The sequence below is a fragment of the Babylonia areolata genome, chromosome 3 (assembly GCF_041734735.1).
Source record: "Babylonia areolata isolate BAREFJ2019XMU chromosome 3, ASM4173473v1, whole genome shotgun sequence".
In the NCBI taxonomy this organism is placed as follows: Eukaryota; Metazoa; Mollusca; class Gastropoda; order Neogastropoda; family Buccinidae; genus Babylonia; species Babylonia areolata.
The window spans coordinates 38,327,086-38,344,570 of NC_134878.1; the positions used below are offsets into that span (position 1 = coordinate 38,327,086).

The following is a 17,485-nucleotide window of genomic DNA, read 5'->3' on the forward strand; positions in this document are numbered from 1 at the left end:
TTGCCTGGCTCCTCTCCTTGCTCGCTCAACAAAATGTCGGACCCCGTGCTCAAGACATGCGATCGTGGTTGCATGAAACCAACCAAGATTGCTTTCTTTAGCTGATGCTCAGAAAGAACTGAAGTGTAAATTCGAAGGAAAAGACAGTGGTGAACTTATGAAGGATGATTTGATAGAAAATAAAGGGAGCAATGAAGAGACTGGCTAAGACACGACTATCAGTGAGTGATGCCAACTTTACAACCCTAGCAGTTGACAGAAAGTGACCGAATTTTTAGCAGGACACAGTGTGAGCAATTTTCTTGGCACTCAGCCAGCACAAACTGATGAGAACTGGATGATGTGACAGTGTGTGACGGTGTGTGAGAGGGGTGAAGAGGAGAGGGGTGGAGACCGAGGGGGCGTAGCCTCACATCCATATTATCACTTGGAGAGGTCACAGTGCATCATGTATGTCTCTCTTTTTTTTCTTTTTTTCTTTTTTTTTTTTTATTGTGGTTGTTCTAGATTAATTTGTGTGTGCAAGTATTATCCATTTGTCCAGAAAACATATTTTAGTGCAAATTACCTGACTAATGTTTGTAATGAACAAGTTGAAAATGTGACAAAAAACCAAAGCACTGATTTCAAAACAACAGCATGTCACTAAAAATACATAAAATCAGAAAACATCATGTGTTTTGTATTCTTTAAACATTTATTTTTCAGAAAATATATATGGGTCTTTCTCCAATAACAAAGAGCACAGAATTTTTTTTACATATATATACACGTTCTTTGGGGAAAAAACCCTGGCAAATAGATTTCACTTAAATCTTATTTTCCTGGCAATGAAAGGGTTAACATAAGTGTTCACCTTCTACTTCACATCCGTGTATGGTATGAAGGATCAAGATAATTCTTCCTTTACAGCGTTCTTGGCCAGCTGGTCTGCCCTTTTGTTACCATGAATGCCAACATTGCCGGGAACCCAGACCAACACAACATCATACCCTTTCTTTGTTATAAGAGTAAAAGTATCGTAGAATTCTAGCCATTTGGGATGAGTCAGATTCCTGCAGGTGCGATCGTCTCCAGGGCTGACAAGGTGTTGGAAAAGATCATGAAGCTCTTTTGTTTCAAAAGGAGAGTCATTTTTACCGCCAGAACCAGTGTGGTCAGTTCCGCTGTTTACACTGAGCTGTCAGATAGGAAGTGTTGCGTTGAGGGCTAGTCAGGAAGGGTGACTCCATCCTCCGACTTGGAACTGTCAGTGAAGATTTTTTGAAGGGTGGGGAATTTGTGGCAGAGTTCCGAAAAGTAAGTTTCTATAGGCTCGTGAACTGGTGTCTTTCTGGTATGAGGCTAGATCGAACTGGACCTCTGGTGTTTTAAAGGTCTAGGTGGGCTGTCGGGGAACTTAGAGAAATCTCAGAAGCTGCCGACATCCAGATTGGCATTTTCTAAGTGTGGCTGAATTCGGAGTCCAAGTGGAGGGATGCAATTTGGGTTGTCTCCAAATTTCTTGTTGAAGGGGTTGTTGAAGACACTATTGTAAGCTGGACTTTTCAGTTCGGAAAACAGTTTCAAGTAGTAATTCTGTGGTTGGAGAGAGGCGGTTCCCCCGCCTCTGCATACAAACTGTGAACAGGGGTAGTGCGGAATGCACCTAAGCTGAGATGGGCCCTTGGTGGTGTATCAGGTCCAGCAGTTTCAGGTAAGCCGGTCTGGCTGAGCCGTAGACTTCACACCCGTAGTCCAGTTTGGACCAGACCAGGGCTCTGTAGAGGTGCAAGAGTGTTCTCTTATCAGCACCCCAGTCCATGTGTGCCACGACTCGGATGATGTTCAGAGCTTTTTGGCAGGATGTTTTCAGCTGTTTGATGTGGCTGAGGAAATTCAGCTTCTGACTGAAAATGACCCCCCAGAAATTTGGCTTCCTTGACCGCCGGAATAGTGGATTTTCCCAGATGGATTTCAGGGTCCAGATAGAATTGACAAAAGTTGTGAAAATGGATACTTGAGTTTTAGTGGACAAAAAGGTGAAACCGTTCTCCTCTGCCCAACGCTGAATTTTGTCTACGCAGAGCTGGAGCCGTCGGTGGATGCTGGCATACGTGCTGCCAGTTGCGTATAGGGTGAAATCGTCTGCAAACAGAGAGCTGTCCAATCCCTTCTGAACCAACTGGACAACGTCATTGATCTTGATGCTGAAGAGAGCAGGGAACAGAATGCTCCCTTGCAGAACACCCAGCTCCTGCTCGTGAATGTCGGAGAGGGTGGTGCTGACCCTCACCTGGAACTGTCTGTCTTGCAAGAAATTGTGGATAAACTGGGGCAGGTGTCCTTGGAAGCCGAGCTTGTGCAGATCTGAGAGGATTCCAAATTTCCAGGTGGTATCATAGGCTTTCTCAGGAAAAAAAAAAAAAAAAAAATGGCCACCACATGCTGTTTGTTGACGAAAGCGTTTCTCACTGTGATTTCCAGATGGATCAGATGGTCAACAGTAGGATGCTTGTGGAAACCGCACTATTCTTTCACCAGAAGGCCGTCGGTCTCTAGTTTCCACATCAGTCTACTGTTGACCATCTTCTCCATCAGTTCGCAGATGCAGCTGGTCAGTGCAATTGGGCGGTAATTGGAAGGGTTTGACTTTGAGAGGTCTTTTCCTGGTTTTGGTACAAGGATTATGAGTGCTTTCTGCCGAGAGGGTGGGAAAAAGCCTGTGGTCCAGATGTGGTTGTAAACTTTGAGTAGAGTTTCCAGACAGATTTCCCGAAGATGTTTTAAAAGTTTATAATGAACCTCGTCCAATCCAGGAGAGGAATCTGTGCAGGTTTGAAGGACAGATTTTAACTCACTCAGAGTGAAAGAAAGGTTATAGCTCTCTGTGTTATCAGAAGAGAAGTTGAAGGGTGTTCTTTCTTTTAGGATTTTGGTTTTTAGAAAAAGGGCAGGTTTGTTGGCAGATCCAGAGTTCAGTTCTATTGTGGAGGCTAGCAAATTGGCAACTGCCTTCTTCTCTGTGATCAGAGCGTCTGAGAGCTTGAGATGGTGAAAATGTACAATGTCTATTTTGATCGACCCATGTGCTTAACCATCAGACAAATTTTTGTTGTGGCTTTTTAATGAAATGGAAAAGCGCATTTACACGTTTCAGCACTGATGTCCCTGAATACACTAGGTTATCTAAAAACCCAGACATAGCATCATATTCATTATACATTAACTCGCTCCGGACAAATAGTTTTCTCCCTTGCTTTCCTCCTCAGACGACCCATTTGTTAGGGTTAGGAAAAAAAATCACAAAAAACACAAAACACAAAGTAACTGAATGAAACTCACTGTACTTGACCCACTGACCCCTCTCCTCACATTGTGTGTATGACCACCCCTCTCCCTCTCTTCTTAGCCCTCAGAAGCTGAGTCACTGTCGGTACCTTCTTGCTGGTAGCTTTCTTCACAGCAGATACTTTATTCAAAGTCTTCATCATCCTGGTTGATGTCAAAACCTTCAGTCTGAAGCATTTCAATCACTTCAGCAGCAGTAAAAACCTGCTGTAGTGATCTAGTTAAGTTTGATAAAAAAAATATTCACTTGTATCGCCTGCAACGCCATTTTCGATATGTATGCAGATTAGCTTGTCATATGGGGTACCAAGGTCAAAGGCTGGCTAGCAAGTGTATAGTTATGGAACCTCATGAAGAAACTTTCCATTTGACCCTTGACACATTCGCAATGCTGCACATTCGTAGCTGCGATTTTTATTCTACCCCATGAGGAAAACGTGGAAAAATTCTTAATTGTTGAAACCACTATAGCGTTCTGTCGTCCAGAATGCTACCTTACGTCAGGAACGCTATGGCGTTCTATCAGCCAGAGTGAGTTGAGACAAAAGATCTAATGTCCATGCTTAGAAAACAAATATCTTCACTGAAATATGAATCAGGAATCAGGAAAATAATAACCAATCAAGAAGGCATGTAGAAATACCAAACATAACGAGAAAATATACTCTGAGATATGACATCTGGTTTATTTCCTAAGCTTACAACTGGTGAAAGTCGTACTTTGTGTGGGCCTGTACATGAAACAGCCACATTAAAAAGTAGCTCAGGAGATTAAAAAAACACACTACATTTGTTTTAAATGTTCACTTACAACTCATTAATTATTCTGAGAATTATAATTACAATTAAAAAAAAAAATCCTACCTGCTGAACTCTTCCTCAGCCTCATCTGAGTTGAGGTATTTGTAGCGAATCATAGGAGTGAAGTTGTACCACTCTTCCACTGGAAAGGCCTCAAAGGCTCCATCAGCACACTGGGTGAAGATGTAATATGATGTATTCTCTGTAATAGTTCCCTCTCGAACCCCACGGTACCTATCCACACGAGAAACAAAAGTGAAGATAAAACAGATCTGTCCAAGCAGACAGACCAATCAGTTGTGCGAGCCTTAGTAAAACATGTGCACACACTTTGGCAATAATGCCCATTCTATGCCTACTACACAGCATTTTTCCATATGTCACTACTCATCCTGAATCCCCCATTCACAACCACACAAAGGCTTGTTCTATCTTAGTCCTCCCACCAAATGGTGTGGTGGTCTTGTGAAACGCATGCACCTAGGAAGCCAGAGAATTTGAGTACACGGGATCAAATCCCATATGCAGCAGTATTTTCTCCCCCCTGACCAGAGTTGTGGTCTAAACGCTTGTCATTTGGATGAGATAATAAACCAAGGTCCAGTGTGTAGCGCACACTTAGCAAACGTAAAAAAACAACAACAAAAAACAAAACAAGAGAACATATAGGTCATCCCTGGCAAAATTCTGCAGAAAAACCCACTTAAGCAAGAAAACAAACAATATACTTGCAAGCAGATCAAAAGGGGAAAAAATTACATGAGCGGTGCTGCACTGTAGTGACATCTTCTCACTGGAGAGAAGAGCCCAAATTTCACAGAGAAATCTGTTGTGGCAAAAGAGTAATGCAAAACACAATAGCTCACAAGGAGCTGTTCGTGTCAGTAAAGTGAGGCCACCCTCCACATTATTTTTCCATTTTTGTAGGTTTTTTTGTTTTGTTTTGTTTTGGTTTGGGTTTTTTTTCTCCTATTTAACCTGGGATAACATACTGCTAAACACTCTGATACAGAAATAATGATAATAATAATATTTTATTTTTATATAGCGCTGTAATACAAACATAAGCAAGCTCTAAGTGCTTTACAATCCAGTACCTGAAGTGAAACAAGAAAGCATATAAAAAGTAGCAGAAACATAAAACAGAATCATTAATATTATAAAAACACAATGCATAAAGCTCACAAAGTAACATACTATCAATACTACAACTGTTACACTCCAACACTCACACTAACACACACGCACAGACACACACATGATTAAACAGCTGGGATGACAGCAATTTTCACTTAAAATACATACAATGATACATGTAAAAAGGAACATAATTGTAATCTGCATGCCACAGATTTTGTAAAAATTGTAAAATAAAAATTTGGATAGAAAAGGTAAAAGGGGTAAAAATCAGGTCATTCTCCCTTTTGAACCACACCACCACCATCCATCTACCCACCCCCATTCTCTCTACTCTCCCATCACACACACTCATATTGCCATGGGCCTGGGACAACAGCACCATTTGAGTTATGACAAGTATTTTTTAAAGGAAAGTTTTAAGATTTGCTTTAAAGGTAGATAGATGAGTTGTTTGTCTGAGAGCAATAGGCAGAGAATTCCAAGTTGTAGGGCCGAAGACAGAAAATGAACTCTTTCCACAGGAGTTAGGAAGTATCGGGGAACAGTTAGCTAGGAGGAATCAAGAGATCTCAATGTTCTGTTTGGCAAGTACAGGTTAAGAAGCTCAGAAAGATATGAGGGTGTGGTGTCACAATTCAGGCACTGAAAGCATAGAAAGGCAACTTTATATTCAATTCTGGCTTGAACAGGCAACCAATGAAGTCTCTGCAGGAGAGCAGTAGCGCTCTCTCTCTTCAACGTTTTAAGGACGAGTCAAGCTGCACTATTCTGTATTTTCTGGAGCTTGTAGAGTTTATCATTGGGAAGGCCAGCTAAGAGAGAATTACAATAATCTTGGCAGGATAAAATGAAGGCAACAGCAAGTTTGTCGACGGTATCAACAGATAGGAAGGGGCGGGTTTTACTAATCTTACGAAGCTGAAAGTAAAGAACTTTACACAGATGGTTCACATGAGTTTCCGTCATACGGGATGAATCGAGGTAAAAACCAAGATTGCGGACAGAACTAGAAAAAGAAATTTCTATGCCAGAACAACTGATAGACGTTGTATTTATCTGCTTCAGCTTATTTTGATTACCAGTCAACATATGTTCTGTTCAGTCATCGTTCATTTTTAGTCTGTTTTGTTTCATCCACTTTGCTACATTTTCTATACCAGTTTTAAGTAGGAATGAAACCATTTCAGAACAGTACCACTGAGTCCAAACACAGCATACAACCTTCTGACCATAATGTCATGGTCTATCATGTCAAATGCTGCAGAAAGGTCCAGCAGTGACAGAATGGATACCTTGCCTGCATCACATGCTAGCAACAGGTCACTGACCACACGTAATAAGGCCGTTTCCGTGCTGTGTCCCTTTCTGTACGCTGACTGAAATGGCTCCAGGAGACTGTGGATCTCAAGGTGCTTCATAAGCTGGCCAAGCATAATACGTTCTAAAACTTTAGACAGAAATGAGAGGTTTGATACTGGTCTATAGTTTTTCAGGTTTTCGGGATCAAGACTAGCCTTCTTCAAAAGGGGACACACCAAAGCATGCTTGAAGGACTGTGGGACAACACCTGAGGTCAAGGATATATTCACGATACTGGTTATAATAGGTAGTAATTCTTCTAAACATTGGTAAAATATAGAATGTGGGATAGGACCGAGACTGCATGATTTCTTTGGCATCTTGAGCATGACATCTTTGACCTGTTTCTTGGTAACTGTCTGGAATGTAGTGAACTGTGTTTCATTAAAAGTATCAGATTCACCAAAATCAGTAGGAGAATCGAAGCTACTTCTAATCATCTCTATTTTAGTAGTGAAATAATCAATAAATTTATCAGCTAGATTTTCAGAAGGTATATTGCTAGGCAGAACAGTTTGGACATCCTTCTCCATCATCTGAATGGCCAAGCGAAACAGAACTCTGGAGGAATCAGCGTCAGTAATTCTGTTGCACACATTTTTTTTTTTCGCATCGCAGCTCATTTGATTTACAAAATTGCGTAAGTGAGCATATATCAGCTTGAAAATTTCCAGACCAAACTTTCGCCATTTTAGCTCAGCAGAGCGATGCCACTGTTTTGCCATCTTGATTTCAAGAGACATCCAGGGTGCACATAAACGATCAAACACAACACGCATTGTGAGAGGGGCATGCTTATCAAGCAGTTCCTGGAGGGAAGCATAAAATGTGATCAGGTCACTGGTATACAGACTGGTGGCAAATACTTCTTAAACATCAGTTTTTAAAAGATTAACATTTAAAGATCTGTGAGTAAACATTTTTCTTAATCTTTACAGGCTTTATGAGCTTAAGATTAAATGATATCACAGAGTGGTCAGAGATGAGTTTGTCAACAACAAGAAGATCTGTCACACTGTTCTCACTGTTTGTTATGACCCAGTCTAATGTATGACCATGGCGGTGGGTGGCAGCCTTAACAAGCTGTTGTAAACAATGGTTATCAAGTATTTTTTTAAGAGAAACAACATTTGCATCAGAAGTTGAATCAAAATGAAAATTAAAATCACCAACAATAAAAAATGTTATCACATGAGATAAAACAATCCAGCAAATCACAAAATTCATCGATAAACATTTTCTTCAAAAGTTTGTTCTTCTTGTTAAGTGGTGGTCTGTGAGAAATGTAACATGCTAGTTCTCGTAGCACAGCCGAGAACAGCTGATCTTTTCCCTACTGGCCCAACTCCAATCAAAAGATTCAGATCTCAGACCATATATCCATCCCCATCTGTTCAACCACTGCTGCCAGGGATAACTCAAGTTATCAGTGTTAGTCTGTTACATATTACTGTTGGTCAGTATACCAATACTGCATGTCCCTGCCAATCACACACAAATATACACATATATCCAGACTCCCACAAATACAGACACACATGCACACAAATGCACAAATACTGACAAAGGCAAACACATACTGAAATTGGATAGTATCATTCAACTTTCTCTGGTACACCTCTCTCTGAGTTTGATCCTGTTACTGAAGACTTTGTGAGAAAAACTATTTTGCAGACTACTCTAAAAACATGTAAACTAGATCCAATGCCCACCAAGTTTCTGTTCCAACACTTAGACCCTCTTCTGCCTGCCATTACTCATATCATGAATGAATCTCTTATTCCTTTTGTCTTTCCTACTGAATTCAATACAGCCATACTGAAACCTCAACTGAAGAATTCTTGACAAACCTGGACCTCAACGACTTGAAAAATTACAGACCCATCTCTAACCAACTTCTCCTCTCATTAGACCTCTCACTCACTACTCAGCGATCACCAGTCTGCTTATAGGCCTAGGCACTGCAAAGAGACTGTTCTACGCATTGTAAATGATCTGTTGAATTCTCTAGACCAAGACAAAATTTCTGTTTTACTTTTGGACCACTCTGCAGCCTTCGATATGACAGATCTCAATATTCTTCTTTCACGTTTGAATCAAAGTTTCGGAATTACAAGCAGTGCCCTCAACTGGCTTTGATCTTCTCTCTCTGACAGAAAGCAAACTGTCCTTCTAAATGGAAACAGATCTTCTGAATCCACTCTTAATTTCGGCGTTACCCAAGGCTCTGTGCTGGGTTCAGTGCTTTTCAAACTCTACACCACTCCACTCTACACCATTCCACTCACACCTCTCATTAACACTTATTCCATCCGTCATGAAATGTATGCTGATGATACTCAACTTAAACATTCTGATTCCCCTCCAAATTATGAACATCTTATTCAAACTCTCCAAGAAGCTGTCGCAGAAGTGAAAAATTGGATGACAAAAAACAAACTGAAACTAAGACTGAACCCCTCAGACTCCTTCCTCCATCAGTACATGCCACTTCTCTGCCTTCCACTATTGATCTCGGAAACTCTTTATCTCATTCTCTGATCATGTCTGTGACCATAGCTTTTTCCTCAATAAAGATCTTTCCATGCAGTATCACATCAGCAAAACCTGTCAAGCAGCCTACTTTGAACTCAGACAAATCAGCTCCATGCGCCACTACCTTACACTTGATGCAACTAAAACACTAGTCAGTTCATGTGTAATAATAATAATAATATTTTATTTTTATACAGCGCTATAATACAAGCATAAGCAAGCTCTAAGTGCTTTACAATCCAGTACCTAAAGTGAAACAAGAAAGCATATAAAAAGTAGCAGAAACATAAAACAGAATCATTAATATTATAAAAACACAATGCATAAAACTCACAAAGTAACATACTATCAATACTACAACTGTTACACTCCAACACTCACACTAACACACACGCAGAGGCACACACAATTAAATGGCTGAGATGACAGCAATTTTCACTTAAAATACATACATGTAAAAAGGAACATAATTGTAATCTGCATGCCACAGATTTTGTAAAAATTGTAAAATAAAATTTTGGGTAGAAAAGGTAAAAGGGGTAAAAATCGGGTCATTCTCCCTCTCAAACCACACCACCATCATCCATCTACCCACCCCCATTCTCTCTACTTTGTCATCACACACACTCACATTGGCATGGGCCTGGGACAACAGCACTATTTGAGTTATGACAAGTATTTTCAAAAGAGATAAGTTTTAAGATTTGCTTTAAAGGTAGAGGTAGATAGATGAGTTGTTTGTCTGAGAGCAATAGGCAGAGAATTCCAAGTTGCTGGGCCGAAGACAGAAAATAACCTCTTTCCACAGGAGTTAAGGAAGTATTGGGGAACAGTTAGCTGGAAGGTATCAAGAGATCTCAATGTTCTGTTTGACAAGTACAGGTTAATAAGCTCAAAAAGAATGTACTCTCTAGATTGGAATATTTTGACTCTCTTCTCTAAGTTGTCCTCAGACCACAACTGCAGGTACAAAACTCCACCACCAAACTGATTTATAAAGCAAAAAGATCCGCACATTACACACCCCTTCTAAAAGAGTTGCACTGGTTACCCATTCAGCAAAGAATTAAATACAAAGTTGCCAGTCTCTGCTACCATGTCATATCTGGATCTGCACCCTGGTACCTCTCTGATATCTTTCAAATCTATGGACCCTCCCACTGTCTTCGCTCTGCTGCCAATGATAGAACTGTCAGTGTCCCAAAATACAAAAGAGAAAAGCACAGTGGTCAAACCTTTTCATCATCTGCTGTTCAAATATGGAACTCTTTGCCACACCATGTCCGCTACAACACTTCACTGTCTTCCTTTAAATCTAACCTCAAGACTTTCCTCTTCCAGCAGTATTTCCTCTAGGCCCTCTCTCATACACAAAAGTAGTTAGTTGATTGTGTAGGTATATTTGTAACCCTGCATTGTGTGTGCGTCGAATGGATGGATGGAAAGATGGATGTATGGATGTATGCATTGCACATACCAATTTGTATGCGCATATATATGTTTACTGTACATGATTGTGAGTTGAGGACTGAGTGTGCTTCATATGCGTTCGTTTGTTTATTCATTTATAGTCTGTTCATCAAAGATGATGAATTCAGACTGTTTTGTATGCATGTGTGTGTGGATTGTAAAGTGCTTTGTGCAATGAGTAAGGCGCTGATAAATGTTCAGTTATTATTATTATCATGACCTCAAGATCATTAGTCCTGAAATGTTGAATAAAAACTACTTCATGGAACAAATCTTAAACCTTACTTCTTTCCAATGCAGATCAACAACTTTACAGTATAAACTTACACATTACCCATATCATACCAACACTATTTCACCACACAAAACTACTACAGACTCCCCCCCACAAACCCCACCCTCACCCCCCCACCAATCTCGCTCTTTGGCAGTTCAGTAATTTACAAAAAAAAAACATGTATTATCTACTTCCATCTGCCTCAGACCAACACCACTTCACAAAATAAACAATGTCCATCTTTGTCTCAGATAAACAATACTTCAACCAGTACAAATGATCATTAATCATGCATCACAGCTATCTTCATTTATTTGACAGATACTTGATATGGATATTCATGATATAATGCCTATACATGGTCGAAGACCAAGCTCTATGCGCTTTTAAAAAAAAAACGAGGTCATTTGCACAACAGGCTGCCCACCTGGGTATAGCCGACTGACGGCTGCCATTGGGCGCTTGTCATTCATTTCCTGTGTCATTCAATCAGATTTCAGGCACACTCACATACACGTTCAGACAGACATGTAACATTCTTACAAATATGTATGTTTTTTTGTTGTTGGTTGTTGTTTTTTTGGGGGGGGGTATTTGCCCCTCCATGCAGGCAGCTATACCCAGTTTTTGGGGCTGTGCATACTGGGTATGTTCTTGTTTCCGTTAACCATCAAACACTGACATGGATTACAGGTTCTTTAATGTGCGTATTCGATCTTCTACTTGCATATATATATATACATAAAGAGGGTTCAGGCACAAGCAGGTCTGCACCTGGGAGATAGGAAAAATCTCCACCCTTTACCCACCAGGCGCCGCTACCGAGATTCGAACCCTGGACCCTAAGATTGAAACTCAATGAAAGTCCAATGCTTTAACCACTCGGCTACTGTGCTCAATCAAATACTTCGCCACTCTTTTCTTCCTGTTTTCAATGTAAGCTGATGTGCACATGCAAATGATCAGTGTATATGTAACTATGGTTTGCTTTGCTGTATAAAAAGTACACAAGTATCATTATTCATTTCACAACATAATCCTTCACTTCACAAACAAATGTACCATGATTCACCCATGTCTAGCAATTTCCTTAAGATACCTCAAAATGAAATACACAACAACCCAAATATATCCCTCTCCTGTATCCCTGTCATGAAGACATTTGTCTCACTTTTTGGCCTGTTTGCCACTGCCGACTTTGAGGTGCCAGGGCTGCTCTTCTGGGTTGTACTTCTTCAGAATGATGCCATACTTCTTCCGCCGAGCCTCCTCCTTCTGGTCCCGTCCAAACTCGCTGCCAGCGCCAAACTTTGGCATTGTGTCAAGGTCATTGGCTGTCTTGTATTCTTTCAAGTTGTTCTCCCGCTCCAGTTTGGCAGGAGTCTGAGGACAGAAACTGCTGAGTCAGATTTCAGCTTCCAGGTATCATTAAGACACATCTGACACTATGGTTCAAGGACCAGGAAAGGAAAAAAATTTCTCTCCACAACCTGACTGATACAACAGAATTGAAAGACATCATGTATCCCATCTGAAATATGGTTCACTCAGTAAAAGTGTAATACTGATACCTACTATTCAGAGAGTAATCTGTTCTGGGGAGACAATAGCCAATATAACTCATCTTAACCCTTTCACTGCCAGGAAAATAAGATCTAAGTGAAATCTATTTGCCAGGGTTTTTTCACAAAAAACGGGTGTAAATTTTCAAAAAATTCTGTGCTCTTTGTTATTGGAGAAAGACCTGTTGATCATCATTGATTGTCAACTACGATGTTGAACCGGAAGTATATACTGGAAGTGGTAAACTAAGGGAGAGAACCTTGAAGACATAGCAAATAATGATGGCGGTTGTAAATGATGTGTTCGGGCAACATGGTGTTGCCTAGTGTCAGTAGTTGACCAAGCCATAGTGGCAATTTGATTTATAATGAACCATTCATAGGGCATAGTAGTCCACCAAGATTTTCAAGGTAGCAGAGCGTTAAGAACTATGGAAGTTTTATGATGCCGATGTTTTCGTAATGGACTTGCACTGACAGTTGAGTTTTCAGCGGTAACCGTAGTGAAGCAGAAAGTGTGCAACAACGGATTCGTACTTTGGATGGAACACGAAGGCTAAGTCAGAAGTCTGACAGAAGAAACACTGAGTTTTTAGTATTTGTTCAATCAAAGTTTTAGTGTGGACATTTTTGGTTACAGTAATGTAATCATTATGAAGTCAATGTTTTTCTTCTTGGTAGAAGTTCAAATTAGAACATGAAAGAAGTTGCATTTTAGAACAATCTACCATAACAATGGCGAACAGTTATAAATCCCCTCCGTGCCTGGGGCCGGAAACTGTGTATGAAACTTGGAGGAAGGAAATAGACACTTGGAAACTAGTAACTGAAATGAAACCAGAGAAGCAAGCATTGGCAGTTACTTTGTCATTAACAGGTCAGGCGAGATCAAAAGCATTAGAAATAGACACTGCACAATTAAACTCCCCAAACGGCATGGATGTTTTTCTAGAAGCATTAGACTCTCTATTTCTACAAGACGAAACAGACTTGGCATATTCGGCCTATTCCGATTTTGAAAAACTAAAGAAAGCAGCAAATGTTTCTATGAATGACTACATTATCAAATATGAGAGACTGTATGGTGTCTGCAAAAACCACAAGATGGAATATCCTGATTCTGCTCTGGCATTCAAGCTGCTAGATAATGCAGGACTATCAGAAACAGAAAGGTAGCTAGTTCTGACTGCAGCATCCAACCGAAAATTCTCATCAATGAAGTCTGCATGAAAGAGAATCTTTGAAGGTTCCTCAGAAACTGAGATCACTGTCAAACAAGAAGCCTTCATGACAAAAAGTTTCCCAAGAGACAGACTAAACAGTTATTCGGATCAAAGTGGTTCAAATTATCAGCAAAGAAAGAACAAAGAACAAAAAGGTACAAATCCACTGGACAGAAATGGAAAGAGAACAAAGTGTGCTATTTGTGAGTCTGTTGTCACTGGGCCAGAAACTGTCCTCACATACAGCACAAACAAGAAGTGAGAATGACAGAAACTGAAGTTGAAGAACAACAGGATGAGGAGGAAGCATGCAACTTGACTTGGTTCACAAAAGAACATAGAACAGAAAATGAAACCTTGATGACAAGCGTACGGATGTGCTGTCATTGATACAGCATGTACGAAAACTGTGTGCGGAAAGAGATGGTTTCAGCAATATGTCGACCTGCCAGAAAACCAAAAGAAAAATATTAAGATAAAGAAAAGTCAGAAGACCTTCAAATTTGGAGATGGAGCAAAAATTCATTCCTATATGAATGCAAAGCTACCGGCCCAAATTAGAAAAACAAAATGTAACATTGAAACAGAGGTGGTAGATGTCATAATACCACTATTGCTAAGCAAAGAGTCTTTGAAGAAGGCGGAAACTGTGATTGACATGACGAACGACAAAATCACAATGTTTCAGCAGCCTGTGGAGTTAAACTTCACCTCAACTGGGCACTACTGTATTGACATCCTTGGAAACAATCAAGACAGCCAAGAAGATTCTGAAATTCTTCTCATGATGGACAACTTAGATGAGGAAACAAAGAAAAGCTCTGGTGAAACTTCACAAACAGTTTGGCCATTCTTCAGCAGAAAGCCCACAGAAACTGATGCAAAATGCAGGAATCAAAGACCCTGATTTGTACAAGAAAATGACAAAACTGGTGGAAGAATATGATGTGTGTGCTTGACATAAAAAGACACCACCAAAACCAACAGCAGGATTGCCTTTGGGAGATGACTACAATCAAACAGTGGCTGCTGATCTGCATGAACTTGGAAAAAATCTTTTGTACTTCCATATGATTGATGTGTACTCCAGATTCAGTGCAGCTACAATCATCAAAAGCAAAGAGTCATCTGTTATTGTACAGAACTTCATGAAGTACTGGATTGCAGTACATGGCCCACCAAAAACAGTCTTCAGTGATAATGGAAGGGAATTTAACAATGGAGAATTTCAAGACATGTGTGAAAACTTACACTGAAGTGAAGACGACAGCAGCATACAGCCCATGGAGCAATGTTGTGGTAGAACGACACAATCAAACACTCTCAAACATGTTGATGAAGATCATGACAGACAATAAGATCTTGACTGCAAAACAGCTTTGTGTTGGGCATTGGCAGCAAAGAACAGCATGGTGAACACACATGGTTTCAGTCCAAGTGGTCTACGGAAGAAATCCAAACTTTCCATCTGTTCTCACAGATAAGCTACCTGCTTTGGAAGGCACCACAAGAAGCAAAACAGTTGGAGAACACATCACATGTCTACATGTGGCTAGAAAGGCATTCACAGAAGCTGAAAGTTCAGAAAGAATCAGAAGAGCTTTGAGAAAGCAAACACGGTCATCATTTGACATATCAGATGGGCGACAAGATCTACTACAAACGACCAGATGGTGAAGAGTGGAAATGACCAGGAACTGTCATCGGACAAGATGGTAGTGTGATTTTTGTTCGTCATGGGGGCACTCTAGTCCGTGTTCATCAAAGTTGGCTGTGAAGAATGAAAGAAGACACAAAACAAGAGAAACCAGCTCCAGTACTTGAACACGATTCTCACTCTCAGTCCACTACATGTGACCAAGAAGAAACAAAACAGACAAAGAGCAGTAGTCACTGTACAAAATCTTGTTGTGAAGAAGAAAAAGGCAAAAAGAACACTTGTGCTGAAACAACATCAGATTTTGATACAGAATCAGAAACTGAGACAGATGAAATGAAGGAAAGCAATGTACTTGAGTAAACTCAAACCTGGCCAAATGATTTCATATCAGCATATGGATGACAGAAAAAGGATTTCTGCTAAAATACTGAACAAAGCTGGCAAATCAAGCAGGAGAAACAAAAACTGGTTTAATATCCAGTGCACAAAACTAGAAGAATATGAAGGTGAAAGGATGTCAGCTGACTTGACCAAAGTAAACAAACAAGAGAGGCAAGGCCTTCAAGACTCACTTGTGATACACTTTTTTTTTTAAATCTAATTGTTAAAATGTGTTCTGTATTTGTTATTATAAAGCTTCAGGTTAAAAGAAAAAGAAAAAAGAAAAAAAAGTCCTAACAGCAGATTCGAACCCCGCGTGTTCGGGTGAGAAGAAACTGTCTTACCCATTACACTATCGGTGCTCCTTAGCTGACGTGCAAAAATATAACATTTAAACATGCTTTTTTAAAAGGCGATAAATCGATTGCGGTATTCACAGTGAGAACGCTGTTTAAATCATATTATTCTGGTGTATCTTGGGCATTCAAAAAAATCTTTAAGGGCAATTAAAAATTCTTTTTAAGTCCGCGATAAAGGAGACGTGGCTATCACCGCAATCACACAGCAAAATTTAGCCGTCTTCTCTGGATCTAGATAGATGTACAAGTTTAGTCACACACGGTTGACACAACCCGTTCCTCTTGACGTATTTTTATTCATTCAAAGGCAAGCACATTCATAAATACACTACAAGTTCTTTACTTGCAACAGGTGGTCAACACATCTATCTCTGACAGCACATACACTCATTTTCTGGTAAAACTGTCAATTTAACTATTTAAATGCAATCGACGTCGCATATTAATTTTCCGTTCCGCTTTTCTATGTTACTTCTGTGCATGTAAACGACCCAATAAAAAATATACATGTAAACAAAATTAGAACGTTTTCACTGACATAAATCATGCCGAATCATCGCGGGAAAGCGTAAATCGGCTTGACAAATGCCCTTCAATCGTGTGTGTTTGAACACAGATTCAGAGAATGTGTTGTTTCCAACAGCATGTGAAATGTTACACGGAAATTTCCAATATGTTCATTCGCACCCCACCCCATGGTTGCTATATTGTTTGAAAATAAACTGTGTATGTTAATTTCATCGTTGTTATGGTTTGTTTATGCATATTTCTCTCATCCAATTAAGTTTAGACACAATCACTATTTCTGACACATGGCGAGATGCGGTAATATTCCGACACTGGTGTAAAATTTTGAACAAAGCCAATGCATGTAGTTCGATAAGACCGCTTTCAATTGAAGACTTGTTGCATCAAAAGTTCCAAACAACAAAGTCCACAGTAGAAAATCACCCCCTTAAATTACCTTGATTCCGGCTTTTGCTGTCTGGTGAAGTTTTATCACGAAATGATGAAGTTTATCAGTTCACGTGACAGACGAAGTGTGGAAGAAAAAAATTGTTGCATCCAAAACACGTCAGTCCCTAAATGCTTATTGTTTTGCAGAATTTGATTAGAACAGCCACATTTTACATCACACAAGTTCTGAAAAAACAAACTATACACTGATTGTGAATGAATTTCTTAAAATTAATGAAGTCTGAAGCATTTCACATTTAGTAGTGCTTGAGATGAAGTCAGATGTCACATTCTGACATGGAACACATGTTCTTTGGCTCTGCTTTACGCAGACAATAAAATTCCTTATTTTTAGTTGTTGTTTTCTTTTCGTTTTTTCTCATAGTTTTACTTTTATTACACTGATTTTGTTTTTCTGTAATCCTACAGAT

The 17,485-nt window shown here is 39.8% G+C and overlaps 1 protein-coding gene across 5 annotated transcripts in view; it reads right to left on the reverse strand.

Annotated features, from left to right (window-relative positions):
- The window catches only part of LOC143279974 (general transcription factor IIF subunit 1-like), a 153,967-nt gene that overhangs the window by 93,349 nt on the left and 43,133 nt on the right, over positions 1 to 17,485 (reverse strand). For all 5 annotated transcript variants that reach the window (XM_076584369.1, XM_076584368.1, XM_076584367.1 and 2 more), the window contains exons 4-5: positions 12,084 to 12,295; positions 4,195 to 4,365 (exon numbers count right to left, since the gene is read on the reverse strand). In XM_076584369.1, coding sequence (XP_076440484.1) covers positions 4,195 to 4,365; positions 12,084 to 12,295 — 383 coding nt within the window. The remainder of the gene's footprint in view (positions 1 to 4,194; positions 4,366 to 12,083; positions 12,296 to 17,485) is intronic.